Here is a 19525-nt window from a genome sequence, read left to right on the forward strand (position 1 = left end):
AACAGCTGGTTAGGAAGCCATGCAAGAGTATCTGAGTGTGCGCTTTTAAACTCTATGTTTATGCTTTATGTCATAGCAACAAATAGGTCTTGGATTGTTTCTGCTCAAATATAGTTTTGGTTTGATTTGTTCTTTCTTGGTATCTGGTGGGTTGATTTGATGATCTAGGTAAATGTTCATAGATGAAATATGGTTGCAAAAATTAAGTAAGCATTTCTGGAATATCCTGTCGTCTTTGACCTGAGCTTTTTAACCTGAACTCCCAAGTATTTTATTATTATTATTTTTAATCCAGACATTTATATACACTCGGCCCTCGGGTTACGAAATTAATCCGTTCCGCCGCCATTTTCGTAACCCGGAAGGCTTCGTAAGCCGAGAAAGCCATAGGCGCTAATAGAGAGAAGCCGCGATTTGGTGCGAAATAGCGCCGAAAAGCACCAAAAGGTTATTCGTAACCCGGAATAACCTTCGTAACCCGGAAATATTTTTTATTTTATTTTTTTTTCGTAACCCGGAAATTTCGTATCCCGGCGCATTCGTATCCCGAGGTAAGAGTGTATGTCCTTGAGCCCTGGATAAGTGCCCTGATTCCCTCTTTTTAAAAAGTGATTACTAACTGCATTTCTAGTAATATCCACCTTAATCTTCTGTTCCTGTTGTTCTGAGATTAAATTTGGCCTCAATCTGTGTTCTATCAGGCTGAAGGTTGGATAGGATGTGCTAAGAACATTTTGCTCAGCACTTCTTCCCATGGTCCATCTTGACCTCAAAGAAAATGCTTTGACCAGTCAGCTTTCAGAGTGCTCAAAAGCACATGGGCCAAATCATGGCATTTTTTTTTTTTTTTTGGTAGATGTGCTTGTAATGGAAACATCAAGGCCTATTCACATGACTGAACATGTGGCACTCATAAGATCAAGTAAAAAAATTCTACGTATGCTGGCTCAAAATCCAGGGCTAGTTGGTTATGTACATGTACCATTCTGAGGATACAACATCACAATCAGACTGAAGTGCTAGTTTTGGTGAATGCGGTTGGCTGAAACAGGAAGAAATTTATTAGGTTCTCTGCAAAAATCCTATTTCACTATTCCCTCAAAAAGGCTTACCGGTACTTTATTTATTTATTTTAAAAAATGCTCTTTCTCCACACTGATCATTCCACCCCTTGTCAACTGTGTGCCCTCCTCCTCTCCCTGGTTTTGTCTGTCTAGTGTGAATAATCTGAACAAAGACCATGCTACTTGCATGCTCTGTTGAGTAATTAATATTTAGTAATAGGACTGACATCTTTATTGAAATTCCAGGTAGCACAAGCATACTTTGTTGTAGATGTTCCTCTGATGAATAAAGACTAGATGGCACAACTCAGGGTGAAAGGAATCCAGGAGGGAGTGATGTAACATTTTTCACAGTAGCAGATGCAAAAGGTAGAGGCTGAGAGGCAGGCTGGAACTCCTACAAACAATGCAAAGCTTCCAATGGGACCCCTCAGAGGGAATTCAGAGCCCCAACATTGCCTGAGGACACAGCTCCTTAGCCATGTTCTTTCTTGACACTACAAATTCACAGTCTGGTCTATCACATTTCATTGGCTTCACATAATAGGCTTGCATACAAACTGCTGGAACTGAACCATTTGTATCCTTGATTTCCTAGTACATATTTACATTTTCACAATTATGTTCTTTCCACCATGAGAAAGTGGAAACTTGAAAACTACGGGACTTACTCTTAAATCAGAAAAATAAAACCAGTGTGTGTGCGTGCGTTTGCATGTAGAATACAGAAATTTCTCTGCAGCAGCAAGATTTTCTGTGCAGGAAACTGGACCGAAACAGATGGCTTGATGCCAACCCTTTGAATGCCAGGTTTGGACAGCAGCAACTGCATGCTACAACCTGGCTTTTTGCCGGCACAAAAAGACACGGCATATGCTTTTTGAGCTGGCAAAAAGCCGGCTTTTCCGCTGTGGCAGCAGCTTCGTGGCACTCCTGTGGCGTGTAGTACATAAACACTGCTCTGCTGGAGCACCACAAAGCTACCTGTGGTGTGGTCAGGTGGGCAGTATGATGCCTGCTTGGAGGCAGCATCAAAGCATGCAATATCTAAATGCCGCTTTCTGACGCCGTTCCCAAGCCAGCGCAAAGTGGCTGTCTGATTTGCCTCTTTATTTCTTTGCACAAAAGGGCCTTTTCTGTGGGGAAGCAAACAAATAACCCCATGTGAGTTTCTCAAACAGAATAAATCCTGAACTGCAAAGATTCTTACCTGTCCAGAATTCATGTCAGTAGTTTTCTGTGGGTTTTTCAGGCTATGTGCCCGAATTCTGGAAGAATTTATTCCTGATGTTTTGCCTGCATCTGTGGCTTCAGATCTCTGAAGATGCCAGCCACAGATGCAGGCGAAACATCAGGAATAAATTCTTCCAGGACGTGGCCACATAGTCTCAAAAACCCACAGAAAACTATGGATGCACCAAAGACTCGGGAAGTGTCCATGTCGACAGGGCATTGTTTTTAGAATGAAATTTTCATTCAAAAATGCACAGACAAGAGGAGAGCCACAGAAATATGCATTGTCACCACTGTAATTTCAGGGCAGCAGAAACATTAATTACCATATTTGTGGGGTTGGAGGGAAGGTGAAATGGAGGAAGGTTAATGAAAACATAACACCCTGTTTGTTAAATTCAGCTGATCTGTCAGAACAGCAGACCATGCCTTCCCATATTTCATACTGCATGGTTTCCTAGATTCCTTGAAGTAAATACTGCCAACAATTAGAACATCTTAATGGTCCTCTGCCTCTGCCAGTGGGACAAATCTCTGAATATGCTGGGTCCTGTATATGGCCAACTCTGGCCATAGAACAAAGCATGCATTAATTTGGTGAGATGTCTTTTGTGATGACAATAGAATGCTGGGTGCTGGAGGATCCCTCTCTACCTCTCTGATCCATCTGATCTTTGGGGATGTACCTGACCACAGCCGAGATGAGTTTTCCTCGGAAGTTTTTGCTCAGGAAGTTGTATAAGATGGGATTGACCACACAGTGGACAAGGGTGAAGCAGTCTACAATGTCATAGAAGAAGTAGAGGAACTCAAGCAAGTGGCAGTGGAGGAAGATGTTGGTATCTTCAAGTGTGAGCAAAAGCAGAACCAGCTGGAATGGCAGCCAACTGATCAGGAAGACTATGATGTAGGCATAGATGAGGAGACAGTGCTTCTTGCTCTCTGGCTTGTTGGAGCTTCTGATGTGCCTGGCAGTCAATATGTTGAAGACAGCCATGACAGAGAAGGGGATGAGGAACCCAATGAAGAGAGTTAGAAGGGTGAGAGTCAGGGCCCAGGCACTGTATGTCTCAAGGGGGGCCATGAAGAAACAGAATGGCTCAGTGGTGTCGGTTAACTCCATGTGTGCTACCTCTGGTAAAGGAACAATGGCAGCAAAGGCCCATATGCAACAACAAGCAATGCGTCGCACAAGATGCTGATGTTTGTGCCAAAAGTGTGAAGATGTTGTCAGTGATACATAGCGGTCGACACTGAGACAGGTAAGAAAGTAGATGCTGCTGTACATGTTGGCAAAGTAGAAGTAATGGGTGAAGCGGCAGAGAAAGTCTCCCCAGAGCCAAGTATAATCAAGCATGACTTCCAGCATCCAGACTGGTAAAGAAAGGATCACCCCCAAGTCCGCAATGGCCATGTTGAAGATGTATAAGTTGACCAAATTTTTGTGGCTTCTGGTCTGCCAGTTCACCCAGATCACCAAAAGGTTTTCCACCAGCCCCACCACAAAGATGATAAGGTAGAGGACAAAGAGGAACACCCGCTTTATGTTCTCATCCAGCTCCATATTACAGTAGGTGAAGGAGTGGTTGAGCAGATGGAAGAGCTCTGTCAGGTTGTGGTACTCCTCATTGAAAGGTGAGAGAGCCTCGGTTTCCCCCATTTTGAGTGGGAAGGTGAACTGTAAGAAGAAATAAATAAAGGAGTTGTTGAGTATTAGTACATCTAGGTCATGTTTTCCTTCCTAGCCCTCCCTTCAGCCACCATCTTGGGGAGAGAGAGGCAGGCTAGCTCCAACTGCCTGCCTGAAAGAAGAAAAAGCCCTCCTTCCAACCACCATCTTGAGGGGGAGAGAGGCCTGTTATGTTTTATTTTGACTTTGTATTGTACTTCCTGTTGTACACCGCTTTGATCTAATTTGGAAAAGCGGTATATAAATAAACATTATTATTATTATTATTCAGAATAAATAGGCAACCAAATATCAACACTGGAAGGCTGTGTGATTTGCATAGCTCATTAGGATAATTGCAAATCCTTCACGTCTTGGGGTTTGATTCTTTTATAGTTTGTGTTTGTGCAAGAGAGACACTTGGTGAAAGTGGAAGAAACCACTAAAAGTGGAAGGTCACTTTTCAACTTGACTGCAACAGTGTTTAGAGAGGGGATGTCTGGCTGAACCACAATGAAGTGAATCTGAGCTTGCCAGTATTATTTGGGGAAGGGGGCAACAACTCCCTGAACCTTCCAGCTGCAGGTTTCTGGAATTTGTAGTTCTTCAGTGCTGTCTTGGATAGCTCTGGAAGGAACACACTGATGACCAGCATCTGCTGTCTGTAGAGGTAGAACTGCTACCTCTATTTCCCACCACTTGTCTTTTCTGCTTGGTGGGAATTAGTGGGAAGAACAACTGAACACAGAGCAAACAGGTCCTTAAGGGAGCAAACAGGCTTGCGAGATATACTTTTTTTTAAAAAAAAGAATGGGTTTACTGCAGAGACTGGAGGATAGCATGCTGCCATTGTGAGCACCATATGGCATCACAGGTGCCAGCTCGATTGACTAGAAGTCAGAGTTTGCCCCTGAAGATGCCCTTAAAATGAGAAAAGCCTAATCTATCCCCCCAATGGCAGCACGTTATCCTCCATTTTCTGCTGTGAACCTATTCAGATCTAGGTGATCCAAAGACAGCTTTAAACCATGTGTGGATGGCACCTCCATAGAAAGCTAATATCTTCCAGCCACACACATGATGGTTGCAGTTAAGATTGCCTTATAAATTGCAGAATTTGTTTTTCATTGGAGTACATGGAGCTTAAATCATGACTAATGTGTTCCTTTAATTTAAATTGGATTTAAATTAATCTAATTTAATCTCCATCTTAATCAGAGCTCATGAAATTTACTTTTTGGGACAACAAAAATGGCCCTGCTAGTTATGGAATTCTGGGAGTTGTAGTCCATAAATTGTAACTTTTGTACATAAATCTTAAAATGTGCAAGAGATTTTGAAGCAAACCTCTCTAAGCTTTTCATTGAGCTACGGTTCACTGTATTCCTTGTTTGTGGGCAATGCCTTTTACATTTGCAAAACTGTTGCCTGTCAATTTATGGTGATCCCAATTTACCAGAATGTCTGTGGGAAATTCCTCTCGCTAACCTGTCACTGCCAGGGAGTCATGATGGTATGAATCTCATAGGGTTTTCCTAGGCAAGAAATCCTCAGATGTGGTTTTGCTAATTTCTTCCTCTGAAATATAGCCTACAACATGATATTCATTGGCGGCCTCCCATCCAACTACTAACCAGAGCTGACTCTGCTTAGCTTCCAGGATCAGATAAAGATCTGGTGCCTTTAGATAGATATAATCCCCCAAGTTAATTCTCAGGAGAAGCCTGAGATCAGCTACATGCAAAGCAAAAGCAACCCATGCTCTTGTGTTGTAGGTCTCCCTTCCAAAATGGATATTTCCCCTGCTCCTTTCATTTAATTGCATAAAAGTCCTGCTCTAAACATGAGAATAGGTCATCAGAAGACTTAGAAGAATATCATTCACCCTGTTTCACTCTAAAAAGACACATGGAGAGCTGACTGTTTTTGCTTGAACTTGCATGTTGCTCAGCACTCTTCAGACCAGAAAATTACACGGCCCTCCAAATGCCATTGGACTGCAGCATCCATCATTCCTCACCATTAGCTGTGTTGGCTAGGGATACTAGGAACTTCAGTCCAAAAAGGGCAACATGGTTACCATCCCTGCCCCAGACAAACAAGGCACTAACCTTGGTTTTCTTTGTCACAGGCAGGAGGCCACTTGAGCCTATAAAATGGATGTAATGTACATATGCATTTACTAATTACACTTCTATATTACTTTTCTGCACATGTATTGAGGACATTTGCTGCTTAAAATAAGGGCTTGTATAAGGGTAATTCAGAAGCAACTTGCTACTTTCATTGGCAAATGGTTGAACTTCAGAGGTTCCCAAACTTTGGTCCTCCAGATGTTTTGGACTTCAGCTCTGATTTCTTGACTGTTGTTCAAGCTGTTGGGCTTCTGAAGACTGAAGTGCAAAACATTTGGAGGACCACAGTTTGGGAACCACTGGACTAGATTAACTTTGTCCCCCTTCCAACTCTATATAATTTTACGATTGCATGATACTAAGCAGGAAGAGATGGAGAGTGTAAGGGACACTTTAGTAAAGTTATATACTATCTTTTTCATTCCACAAGTATGCTGCAAATGTAAGAATGGATTTCTGAAATGCAGCCAGAGAGTCCATCCTGCGGATGATTTGTGTTATACTGAGGGGAAAAAACCACTGTTCCTCTGTCAGTCAGTTTGGGTTCTGGACAGGAGAAGGTTGGGTTGTTATGTCCACTCAGTCACAAACTCATTCAGAGACCTTGGGTCACTTGTTATCACTCAGCCTAACCTACCCACAGAGGTAGAATTCAAAGATGTAGCTGTGCTAGTCTACAGAATTAGTACATAGAGAGATCTTGTAGAACCTTTGAGACTAACTGAAAGAAAGAAAGAAAGAAAGAAAGAAATCTTCACATACCAATGGCATATATATGTCTGTATCTGGCTTCCACTCCACCAAATGCATCTGAGGAAGTAGATTGAAGTCTACGAAAGCTCATACTGCCAATTTCTTTCTTTCAGTTAGTCTCAAAGGTGCTACAAGATCTCACTACCTCACAGAGGTGTGATGTGAGAATAAACTGAGAAGGGGGACCTATCTATGGCCCTATACAGACAGGCCAAAATAGGTTACTTTGGAGGTATGGTGTTTCAATGATGCATGCGTCCTAAGAGTCTGGAAGCTGCACCAAAGCTGCACTCCAGTCCTTGGGATTGGAGCGTGGCTTTGGTGCGGCTTCTGGACTATCTTTCTGGCCTAAGCAAGACTATTGGGCTTTCAAGAATGCTTCAGAAAGATAGTCCATGTGGCAAATAAATTAATTCACCCTACCTCCTTAAATGACCAATTCACACATACTATTTTACAACCTTGATTGAATTTTTACAGTATATTCTCACTGGTTTCAGAGATAAACATCTGATATTATGACTTTGCTTTAAATTCTGAACTTCTTCTGAAGGGTGAGATCAGGAATTGAGCCTCAGTGGGTAAAGGTATCAATCTTTATACATGTTGGTCTATATTATTATTTTTAATGAGTCAGGCATGCATTTACAAACAGATGTCATACTGCTATACTTTCAGAGGGCTGGGACAGCTTGCATATACACTTGCCGGTTAATTCATCGGTTTGCTTCTGCATAATTCAGCTGGCTCTCTGTATCCACAAATTATTTATGAATGGATTCAACTATCCATGGTTTGAACATATTAAAAAATACAAATTTTTGAAAAGCAAACCTTGGTTTTGCTATTTTATACAAGGAATATCATTTTAATATGCCATTGTATTTAATGGCACTTGAACATCTACAGATTTTGGTATCCATGGGGGTCCTAGAACCAAACCTCACTGGATATCAAGTAGCTGTAGACCATTGACACAATACGACATCTTTTCCCCTAGTGCCCCAGATAATGGGAGGTTAAGTCTGACACATCTGTAGGGCACTAGGTTAGTAAGGTCCGACGTATGGGGCCAAGGCAAACTGACAACAGAAGACAGTGAGAGATGGTATGCTGGTGCCAAGATAGGAGAACATTGGACAGACTGGGAGTAGAGACTATTCTGGCTGGGAGAGAGATATATGTTGGTTGGACAGGAGAAGCTAAGAGCTGGAACTGGAACAAATATTAGGTAATGGAAGCTGCCAGTGCAGAAGGAGAAAGGAATTTTTGCATGCCCAACAATTTTGATATGGCACACATCAGTTTTAAAAACATTGGCTGTCTACATGTTGGAACACAGTCAGGAAAAATTACTTTTTTAGATTACAGTGTCCTTGTTGGCTGGAGGATTCTGGCAGCTGTAATCCCTGGAAGTAATTTTTCCAAAGTTTTGCGTCTTCTCTTTATTGTCCATTGGGATGTTCCTATGAGTCCACCTAACAGAATACACTGTCTTCTTTGGCTGGTGGCAGGTCCTCTGAAGTTCCAGGCAGGTAATGTGCAACTAGCACTGCCTAGAATATACACAAGATTGAACCATGGTTTAGCCTTAGAGGACAAATGAAATCTGCCTGATCCTGAGACAGACCACTGGCCTTTCTAGTCCAGTGCTGCCCACTCACACTGGACAGTCTCTAAGGTCTTTCCTAGCCCATCCACCTGAGAGCCTCTCCCTGGAGGTGGCAGGGACTGAACTCAGGACTTTACTGGGTACAAAATGCTTCCATGTTAAAGTAGAATTCCCTCTTTGCTTTCCCAGTATGAATTAACATCCAGACATGCCATTCAAGGAAAGTTCACAGTTATTTTTAAAGTGGTTTTGCAAACATTTCTTCAGGAGGGTTTTCCGTACCTGAATCCTGAGACCCTTTCATTCTGGAGATTACCAGAAATGGGATCTAGGATGTGTTGTTGCTGCTTCAAAGGATATGTTTTTCTACTGAGCTATGGTCCTACTATTATTTCCCCACAGACTGATTTTTAATGAATTTATAAGAGACTGGATTAATCCTAGCAACAGACAGTGATATCTTAAAGTGGTCCAGATGGTAGTTTTTTTTATTAGGCTGAATGTCTGCTTCAGTAAGTGAATGGCTGGCCTTTGGATTCCACAGAACTCTTCCTTTAAGGAAGAATAAGAAGCCTGAAGTAGGATCTGGCTCATGAAGGGATAATTGTCCAGTGGCAATTTGTGTTTTTTCTTTCAGTAAGCAGTAAATTCATTTAGTAGTTTAGTCCAGATTTTAAAGGATTTTTTTTTCAAGGTTCTGAATCCTATGTTTAAACTTTTTGTCAGCACCTTTAAGGAGGAATAAGAAGCCTGAAGTAGAATCCAGCTCATGGAGGAATAATTGGATAAACCCAGTGGCAAGTCTTGTTTTTTTTTTCCTTTCTTTCAGTGAGATAATAAATCTATTTAGTGTTTCAGTCCAGATTTTAAAGAATCTATTAAATGTTCTGAATCTTATGCTTAAACCTTTTGTCAGCACCTTAGACATCTCTTTTAAATTTCAATTAAATTTCAAATTTAAATTTCAGACTGAAATACAAAGTAGTACTCTGTGGAAGCCAGCAGCTAGCACTAGCTAAATTACAAAATCTTGCTTCTTCTGTCTACTCAAATAAGACTTTGGTTGAAGAAAGACAAACTGTTTTAAAGAAATTTGAAAGTGGTTTACAAAAGATTTTGCCATATTATTTCAGCTCACTGTTACCTCCAGTCAAATAGGCTTTGTAGTTTTTCCTGTAACAATAGAAAACTCTATCAAGTGTTTAACATAAAGAAATGGGATGAGCATTGTTGCTGTTGTTATGTTGTTATACTGGGACTCAGCTACAATGCTATACATAGTAATTTGTTGCTAAATTCCATCATGTTGTCTTCCACATATGGCTTCCTTATGAATGTGAGACCTCCAAGTCACCCTGTTATCAGCAGCCTTGCTCAGGTTTGCAAACTCAGAACCATGGTTTCCTTGATTGAGTCTATCCACTTGTAAGGCAATCTTCTTTTTGTTCTAACTGTCTCCCAATATTAACCCAGCATAATCCTTTTTGTTAGTGAGTTGTGTCTCAAATTGCCTTTAAGAAGATTTTCACATGGGCAAAGTGATAGGATGTTCCCATCATTATCACACAATTGCGCAAAGATTATCAGATGACTTCCCTCACGATAATCGTATCATTGTCTTGTGAATAAAGTGGAATTCTAGCATCAGTTTTCATTCACGGGAAAGTCCCATGAATAAAAAGCGACAGGAGAATGCCTCTTTTTTCACGGGATAATAACACGATTATCGTGATGTCGTCTGATAACTTTTGTGCAATTGCGCGATAGTGACAGGAGCATCCTGCTATGCTCCCATCACTTTTGCCCATGTGAAAATCTTCATAAAGTCTCTAACCACACCCCACATAACAACACCTACTGCCTGTCTTTAACCTTATTGAATCAGATAAGTTACTGGTTTGGACTACATATTCCAGAATCCACTAGCATGCATGGCCAGTTGGTGTGCATTACTTCAGAAATCAAAATGCACAGAGATAAAATGAGTGGCCAACCTATTTCTGTGGGACAACTGACACAGAAAGTGGGAAAGTTTGGCACATCTGAAGGATCCATTGGCTGGCTGTAGTATAGCTTTTTGTTATTGCCTAGCTAGGGCTTGGCAAAGATACATTCTCTGGATTGCAATGCCAAGAATTTCCTGGATCAGCATGAGCACTGGTAATGCTGGTTGGGGGACTCTTGAGGAGCAATCTAACCAAGTAATTTTTCCAGGCTATGAAGAAGATGTGCGAAAATGGAGGATGATGGTGGTGATAGGAAGGCTAGTGATATTTATTTATATCACAATCTTTTCCCCAACCTTGGGACTTAAGGTGGCTTCCAAAAATGGAAACAAAAGCTCACATCAGTGAACAAGATCCACAATTGGGCAGCCTCCTAAATTAAAATTTAAAATGAAAATGAAGCAGTCACTGGGCTGGAGAAAAATCATTTACTTTCTCTAGAGCATTCGTAGGAAGGAAGAGAAAGTCCTGCATCTTAGACAGAAGGAAATCTGGCATTCATAATAGAAGTGCCCCTAGAAATGTTTCTCTCCAGGATACAAGCTGATCTGCTAGCAAAAGATTTTGCTTCTGGAACAAAAAACAAGAGACGGGTGCACTACTTACCTTACAGAGAAACAAAGGTGATCCGGGAGGTTTGCAGTGAAGGATTCCTTGCCTTCTGTCTCCTCAGTGTGGTACTTTCACTGAGTCTGTGGTGCAGACTTTGCAGGAAAGTGTGTTTGCTTGTGTGAGGGTGCTTTCCCTATCTCCTCTACACAGGAAATGAGCACAGTATCATAACCTGTTACCCTGAACACAAGGCCTTGGCACAAAAAGGAACGGTCTAACATGATCCCATTCCTGGGACTTTTCTTGCGTGCCACATACACATGCACACCGACATTGAGGATTATCTCAAATGGCTGGGTGCCAGGGATGGATATATTAGCCCGACTGGTGGGGGAGGGCGAGAGGCATGGCAAAATCTTTCTAAGAACTACAAAGAGGATGTTGGGTTTCCTGAGGTGGATATCCTTTCTCTGAAATATTTTTTGCAAAACCAGGTTTCCTACTCAAAGAAGCAGCCAGCCCACAAAGACAACAACAGGAGAGGTATGGAATGCCAAAATCCCAGTAATGTCCCAGAGCGCATGTTCTAAGTTGTCATCAGGAGTGGCCACATGGCCTCCAGGGTGGCTCTTAGCAAGTGGCTTCCTTTCGCTTTGCTTTGCCTTTCTCTCTCAGGGTATGCGTCTAAATGCATCATGATGCCTTATATATTTTAGATATTTGGACTCTGCTGAATCATAGAATTCTTTCACACGAGACACCGCACTGGAATCATTGTCCAAATGCTTCAGAAACGCAGAAGTGGGATAGCTGGTTGGGCTTCTGAAGTATCATTGAGGCTTCCTGCTCTTCTCCCGTTGATGAATCATTTGCAGAGCAGCCATTTTTGTAATAATGGACATTCCTATTATAACAGAAATGGCTGCTCCATGAACGATTTGTCAATGGGAGAAGAGCGGAGCATGCTTCAGTGACACTTCAGAAGTGCAACCGGCTATCCCACCTCCGCACTTCTGAAGCGTTTGGGCAACAATTCCAGCGTGGTAAGTGTCTCGTGTGAAAGTGTCGATAGAGTTGGAAGGGACCACAAGGGCCACCTAGTCCAGTCCAGTGGTATCACCAGATAGCTGCAGAGGTGCAGACCACATCAGGTGATACCCTAGAAGAGGCGTGACACCCCAGTGGGGCTCTCTTCCTACTGCAATTGAGGGGCCAGTGCACCCTTTGTGGCTTCAGTGCCACCTGATTTTATCCCCTGGGAAGGCAAACGCACCCCTTGTAGCTACTTCACCAGTAGATCTCTCTCCCCTGGGGATGAGAATATATGAAGGAATGCCATGTAGAAAAAGGAGCAAACTTGTTTTCTGCTGCTCCAGAGATGAGAACACAAACCAGTGGATTCAAATGACAGGAAAAGCTTCCACCAAACATTAGGAAGAACCCTTTTAACTGGAAGAGTTTGACAGTGGAATAGACTGCCCTGAGGGGCAGCAAAAGTGAATGTGCCCCTCATGGCTTCTTCACTGGCCTGGCTCTCTCCTCAGGGAAGGTGCCAAGGTGCCAGTAAGGGCAGTCAGTGAGCAAGGGGTCAGAAGAGGAGGGTGAGGAAGGTTGACCTGGCCACCTTCCCGGCAAGCCTCCCTGCACAGGCTGTCACCAAGCCTGGTGACTTCGCTGGTCCAATCCCCTGTGATGAAAGAATGTAGAACTATGGCCTGAAACAGATAGGCCAAAAAGAGTGGCTTCCAGCCACTTTGGGGTATGGCGTTTACATGATGCATTCCCCAAAGCAGCCAGAAGCCACACAGAGGCCACGTAGAGGTGGGAAGAGCTGCCCCAAAAGGAGCAGATTAAATCTGCTCCTGCCAGTGGTCTGTTCAGGACCGCAGTGATGGCCTGCTTCGGGAGCAGGCCATATGGTTGCCATGGTCCCAGCCCAACTGGGGCCAGAGCGACCTCTAGCCTCTCCTTCCAGGTCATCTGCTTCGGCCCTTCAATGCTCCAGAGAATTGGCTTTCCAGCCTATGTTTACAACTCTCCAAAGATGGAGAGTCCATCAGACTCCAGGGCAGTCTATTCTGTTGTCAAATTCTTAACAGTAAAAAGGTTCTTCCTAATGTTTAGGTGGAAGCTATTTTCCTGTCATTTGAGTCCACTGTATTCTAAAGGAATTCTCACCTCTAGAGCAGCAGAAAACAAGCTTGCTCCGTCTTCTAATGATATCCTATCAGATATTTTAAAAATAATGAAGGTTTGTTTCTCTTACTGGCTGGTCTCCTCCACAGCCGGGACTGGTTCAAAGTACTCTAGAATAGAGCCAGAAGGACACCACTTTACTGGCACAGTGGTTAAATGCCTGTACTGCAGCCAAGGTTGTGAGTTCAGTACCAGCCAGGGGCTCTGGGTGGACTCAGCCTGGCATCATTCTGTAGGTTGCTAAAATGAGTACCCAGCTTGTTGGGGGAAATGAGCTTACACTTTGTAAACTACTTAGTACATCGGTAAGCAGTATAGAAACAGGTACGTAGCCAGGATTTTGGGGAGGGGGGCAGACTAAGTGCCACCATTATAATGGGGCTTGGGTGCAATGGCACGGCGGCATGCTCCATTCATTTTATCTAATGGAAGGGGGGGGTGGTCCAGACCCCAAGGACCCCCCACCCCCCACCTTGGCTACATCCCTGATAGAAATGTACTTGCTATTGCAATACTATCAGTTCCTGTGGCTTCCTCCTCTTCGGCATTGCAAGACACCATGCAGGAGAGGCAGAAGCTATGGGGGAAGAGTCATCCTAACTAGTTCCAGGCACCAGATCAGACGAAACAGCAGTAGTGTGGATGCAGTACTTCTCAGTCTCTTGGATGGGATGTGCATGTGTGTGAGCTATAGAGAAGTAATCTGCCATTCCTCCCCACAGTAGACTATTCATCCCATTGAAAATGCTACAGAGAGGGGCAAGGGACTGAGATGAACTGTAGTGCAGGACAGGGTAGTGGGATTTGTATCCCCTACTTCCTCAATTGGATGGAGTCATCTTCCATGAGGAGAGTCCTTCTCCCAGCAGAACCCCCCCTCCTGGTTCTAATCCATAGTGTCTATAAACATTATTTTATAATAACTAAAATGGAAAGCATAAATGATCAAATATTTGCATGAATTAAATAGCCTCCTTGCTACCCTAATGAACGAATTACAGGTTTCCCTCAGTTACTGAAGTTGATGTGTTCCTGGGTTCTTCTTTGTCAGAGACAAAAATAGCATGGGAAGAATGGAGTTAAAAGAAGAAGAGCAATACAACCTGTTTCAGCAAATTATTTATTCAAAACTAATAACATAGACATGTGAAATAAAAGAACCAGGTCAGATAAGCCTTGCATAAATAAACAAAAGCATTTGACTCTTCTAGAAATACTTGAAATCTTATCCCAAAACACATCCAGCAATGGCTTTTTCTTTCAGGAGTCTTACATGCTCAGTAAAAGATTGTGCTGCTGTATACCTTGTCTGTTATAGGCAAATACATGTGGCTACAGTAGAATTTGCAAGAGCAGTATTCTGTTTTTCCCAGCTTGAGCTTTGTTTATTGCATTGTTTATCAGATACACTTCTGAAGCCTGACATTGAAAATCTGTGTTTCTGCAGACCTCCTTCCTCATCCTGACAGTGCCTATATTGCTAAATAACTTTCAGCTAGGCAGGGGATGAGAAAGAAAATGGAAAGGTGGTGGGCAGGTGTAAAAGTTCTTTGTAAAAAGTATCTTCTCTGCAGAGGCTTTGTTAACTGAGATATGTCTGCATTTAATATTTAAATTGGTGGCCTATGTATCAATGAGAAACCTATCAAGGGCCTGTTACAGACAGCCAAAATAAAACTGCCTCGAGTCACAGTGGAGGTATGGTGTTTCAATGATGCATGTGTCCTAAGAGTCCAGAAGCCACACCAAAGCCACGCTCCAGTCCTTAGGGCTGGAGCGTGGCTTTGGTGTGACTTCTGGACTCTTAGGACGAATGCATCATTGAAACACCATACCTCCACTGTCACTTGAAGCAGCTTTATTTTGGCTGTCTGTAACAGGCCAAGGATTATATCAAACAAGATTTGCCACATGGACTTGCTTTCTACTGGGACTACAGTAAAGTGGTTAAGCTCTGTGGATCTTGGGCAAACCTTTACTGAATGCAGCAGATCATTGTTATTTTATTTTCTCCATATAGCATACTTTTTAAAAAATCTTTTCAAGTTGCTTGAAGTGCTGTTGAGACCTAACCCTCCTCCCTCCTTGCTCCTTCCAACATAAGGTGCATCTATACTGTGGAAATAATGCAGTTTGACACCACATTAATTGCAGTGGCTCCATCCTACAGAATCCTGGGATTTGTAGTTTTTTCCAGAGAAGGCCAAAGACCTTGCAAAACTACAAATACCAAGATTCCATAGGATAGAGCTACTGCACTTAAAAGTAGTGTCAATCTGCATTATTTCTACACCCTTACATTCCAGAACCAAAAAACCCTTTCAACATTTCAGCTCATCTGCAGGGAATTTAGAAATTCCTATCTGACTCTGTAAAGTGGGGATGGAGAACCTCAGGTCCTTCTTAGGTTTTCGTGGTCTAATCCCAGAATCCCCAGCCAGCAGCATTAATGATAAAACATTGTAAGTACTCCAAAACATCAGGAAGGTGAAGTGTTCCCATACTCTGCTACAAAGGCCCTGCCCTGAAGGTCAAAGGGGGATGTCATTGTGCAAGTGAGAACAGCACCGTGTACCGGACATTTTCCAAAAATTCGTAACAAATTTATTAGGAAACAGTAGAACAGGAAAAAGAAATGGATTAGAGGAAAAGAAACAAGTGCAGTATAAATAGCAATTGTCTCTAAGCCCAGGACTGTTTTGGCCATTGAAGGTATTATATAGGGATAACAACTCTCTTCTGCTGTGACAGTGAAACCCCCACAGTTTCTTCCCAATCCTGGCTCTTGTAGGCTAATCAGATCAGGTACCCTCTGGGTTGGATGGGCAAGAACTGGCATGTACTGGCACTGTAGAAAGGAAGAGAAAATCCTGAATGGACAGAGGTTTCCTTCTGAATGCATTAGCACCCTGTAGTCTTTTGTCGTTTGCTGCAGCTGTAGTAGAAACTGATAAAAGTCAGAAGAGGTGACTAGACCCAACCCTGCTAATGATGCCTTCCACCTTGGCACCCCAGGAAGGTGTCATTGAACATTTCTGGTGGCAATGCAGAAGAGATCTGAGCCTTGTTGCCCTCTCCTACAAGTTGTTGTTGTTTCCAACTTATGGCAACCCTAAGGCGAACCTGTCACGGGGTTTTCTTGCCAAGATTTGTTCAGAGGAGGTTTGCCATTGCCTTCCTCTGAGGCTGAGAGCATGTGACTTGCTTGAGGTCATCCAGTGGGTTTTATGGCTGAGCTGGGATTGAACCCCGGTCTCCAAAGTTATAGTCAAGTGCTCAAACACTATGGCATGCTGGTTCTCACACATATATAAATATAAATATACGTATGTACCACTTTGCTCTTGCAATATACAGTATTCATCTCAGGCCTAAACCAGGCCTAAATGCAAATATTAAAAAGCAAAACAAAACCAACCTCATATTAGTTCAATAGACAGGAGTATGTGTTTAAAGGAAACCCTGTTATCTAATTTATTGTTGTGTTTTTTAACTGCAAAGGGATGAGAGGAGACATTTATGAGAGACACACTCATACACAACACACTTATGTGTAAATCAGGCCAAAATAACTTAGCCAGTATTATATATACATATGCACATTCATATACATACATATGTGTCCACATATATTTAGTTAAAATAACTTGACCAAGATTGTTAGAATCTCCATGATGTGGGGGAGACTCAGCATATTTGTTCCTTCTCAGGTAACAAATTGCCTTGGGCTGCCCCTGGTCCTAGAAGACAAACTTAAGTTATGGGAAGGGAACAGAGGAGTTTATCAGACAAGGGAAATTGGAAGTATAATCCAATGGCAATCCAAACGCAATCATGGGGTTTAACGTTATTGCATGATAGACTACCACACGTAATTTTGGGCAATGGGAAGTCAGTCCGAACGCAATCATAGGGTTTCACGTTATTGGGTGAGAGGTGATCACATGCAATTTTGGGCAATGGCAAGCTATTTTGGGGCAATGGGAAGTCAGTTTGAACGCAATTCGAATTCACGTAAATTTGCTGAACTAGCGAATTCATGTGAATGCGTTCTGGCCCCACTTTCTTTTCATTCGAAATTAAGAGAAATTCCTCCAGTGTGATAAACTCCAGAGAGAGGTTAAAGCTGGGGGCCTTTGGAAGCTGGGGATGTGATAGGACCTCTCTGTCAAAGATGATGGCTCTGCATTTTCTGGAGGGGAAGGGAGTGAGTAGGGGACTTGGCCTGGCTCCAGTCAGGGGGCAAAAGGCCCCTGGATTTAAAACAATTGCTGGAAATCTCCATTTCAGGCTCTGCCAACAATCAGATCGGAAGGAAGGCTGGCTTGGAACAGGGAAATGCAGTAGCAAAGATAAGTCAGGCCTTTGAAACAACAACAAACCCAGCCTGGAGGCCAGGTAGCGCCTTAGGACAGAACAACTGTCCCCTGCTGTGATAGTAACTCATCTAACCTTGACAATCTTTTTGCTCCTCCCAGACTCAAATTGTTCATAATGGATTCACAGAATGCTACTGCTGCATAGAGTCTAGGATGGTGGACAGGCGAGGATATCCCTTGATTTCTCATGATTTGATTACTGTCAGCTAGGGCCAAAATTGCACATGTATAACACTGTAGAGTAAGGGTTCTGCAGCAGCAAACTGATGTCATTTCAGTTTGCTGGTGAGGAATATCACTCCAGAATTAAAATAAACACCCAGTAGATCTAATCTTGGAAGCTAAGCAGGATCAGCCCTGGTTACAAAACTGGGGATGAATACCAGGTGTTGTAGGCTATATTTCACATAGACCAAAACAAGCCTTATGCATGTTCACAAAGGAAACTGAAATCCTATGACATGACTTCAAATCAGGGGTGGGAAAGTTGTGGCAATTTATCTCTTAATGGAACAGCAGCTCCCATCACCCTCAGTCAGTATAGCTAATGGTGAAGCATGAAGGAAGCTGCAGTCCAACAACATCTGGAAGGCAAAAGTTTTCCATCCTTGCTTCAACGAAGCATACCAATGTGTAGTTTACCAATAACAAAATAAAACAAAACAAAAACAAATACCCCCCAGTGAAATCATGTGAGTTACTGTCTCTGAAAAATCTTTATATATGCTTCACTTACCTAATTTAACACCAAGCACCAATAATAATTTTAAAAATATGTAAACTTGATTATGTGTGCAAATTAATTCTCTAAGGGGAATATAAGTATCATCATGGTTAATTAGCTGGTTTATGAAGTATGTAATGTCAATCCTATTATTTGTTCCTGAAAACAGTTTTCCTCAGGGTAGGAAATACCGGTACATTTTGATACAGGCCTTTTGCAAACTTTCTTACAGTTATCATATTAGTCACCAATGAAGGTGAGCCAAGGACAAAGTAGGAAAGTGGAAGAAAAAGAGAGAAACTGGGACATTTTAAAAGCATCTAAAATAGTAGGATGGTAGAGGATTCATTGGGATTTCCCCTATCAGTTGGAACAGTTATAGGGTATGAAAACTGTCTACTTGGATGGTTGCTAAGCTCCACCTTTCCTCTCCAAAGGTGATAGGTTGGTTACTCTGGATTTTTGGGCTATACCTTTACCCCCCATTTTGTTTTCTTCAGTAGACTATGGATACTGCATGTTGAGATCTGTTCATGCTAATATAATATTCTCTAGGGATCACAACCTTCTGGAGAACAAATGCTGCTTTGAAGCACTGCAAAGTGCTGGAAAATATTCAAGAAGCTTTACAGCACTGTCACGGATATGTGTTCAGGCTTCTGCCAGTGTTAAAAACACAAATGAGACCTCTGGAAATATGTTCTTCCGGTGCAAGAGAAGATGGTGTCTTTCCCAGCAAAGACTGAGGTCATCTCTTACTGAGGGGGTGAAACAAATGGGCTAAATAAAGCAATTTCTAGCTGCTTTCAAGGTGAGGCATTTAGATGATGCACACCTCCAAAGTGGCTGGAAACTGGAGCAAAGCTGCTCTCTGAGGCTAAAAAATGGTGACAAAAAGAAGCCAGGATATTCTGATTTAGCCCAGAAAATGTGCATCTTCACTGCTGCATATAAATGCCCCGATGTGATACAGTGCGCCCTTGCTTTACATGGGGGATCCGTTCCGACTCCCCCGCATTAAGCAAATTCCGTGCATGCTCGAGCCCCATTTAAATGATGCAGGCACACTGTACTCAGACACTCTTGTAATTCTTCAGGCTTGAATGATGCAGAATAACACACATGCCTTATTCTGAAATACAGAATAGGATATAAAAAATGTGAATTGAATCTATCCATATTTAATGTGTTCGCAAGACTGG

General features: G+C 42.4%; 1 protein-coding gene across 1 annotated transcript; it reads right to left on the reverse strand.

The window, feature by feature from the left end:
- Positions 1-1024: 1024 nt before the first annotated feature.
- ACKR5 (atypical chemokine receptor 5) lies at positions 1025-11150 on the reverse strand. The gene is made up of 2 exons (XM_089508539.1): positions 11079-11150; positions 1025-3975 (listed from the first exon to the last, which is right to left on the reverse strand). Exon 2 carries the CDS (start codon positions 3955-3957, stop codon positions 2887-2889), a length of 1071 nt encoding a protein of 356 aa, XP_089364665.1. The 5' UTR covers positions 3958-3975; positions 11079-11150; the 3' UTR covers positions 1025-2886.
- Positions 11151-19525: the final 8375 nt, after the last annotated feature.

This window comes from Sceloporus occidentalis, unplaced genomic scaffold (assembly GCF_023333645.1).
Source record: "Sceloporus occidentalis isolate IW3139 unplaced genomic scaffold, rSceOcc1.0.p SCAF_1, whole genome shotgun sequence".
Classification (NCBI taxonomy): domain Eukaryota; kingdom Metazoa; phylum Chordata; class Lepidosauria; order Squamata; family Phrynosomatidae; genus Sceloporus; species Sceloporus occidentalis.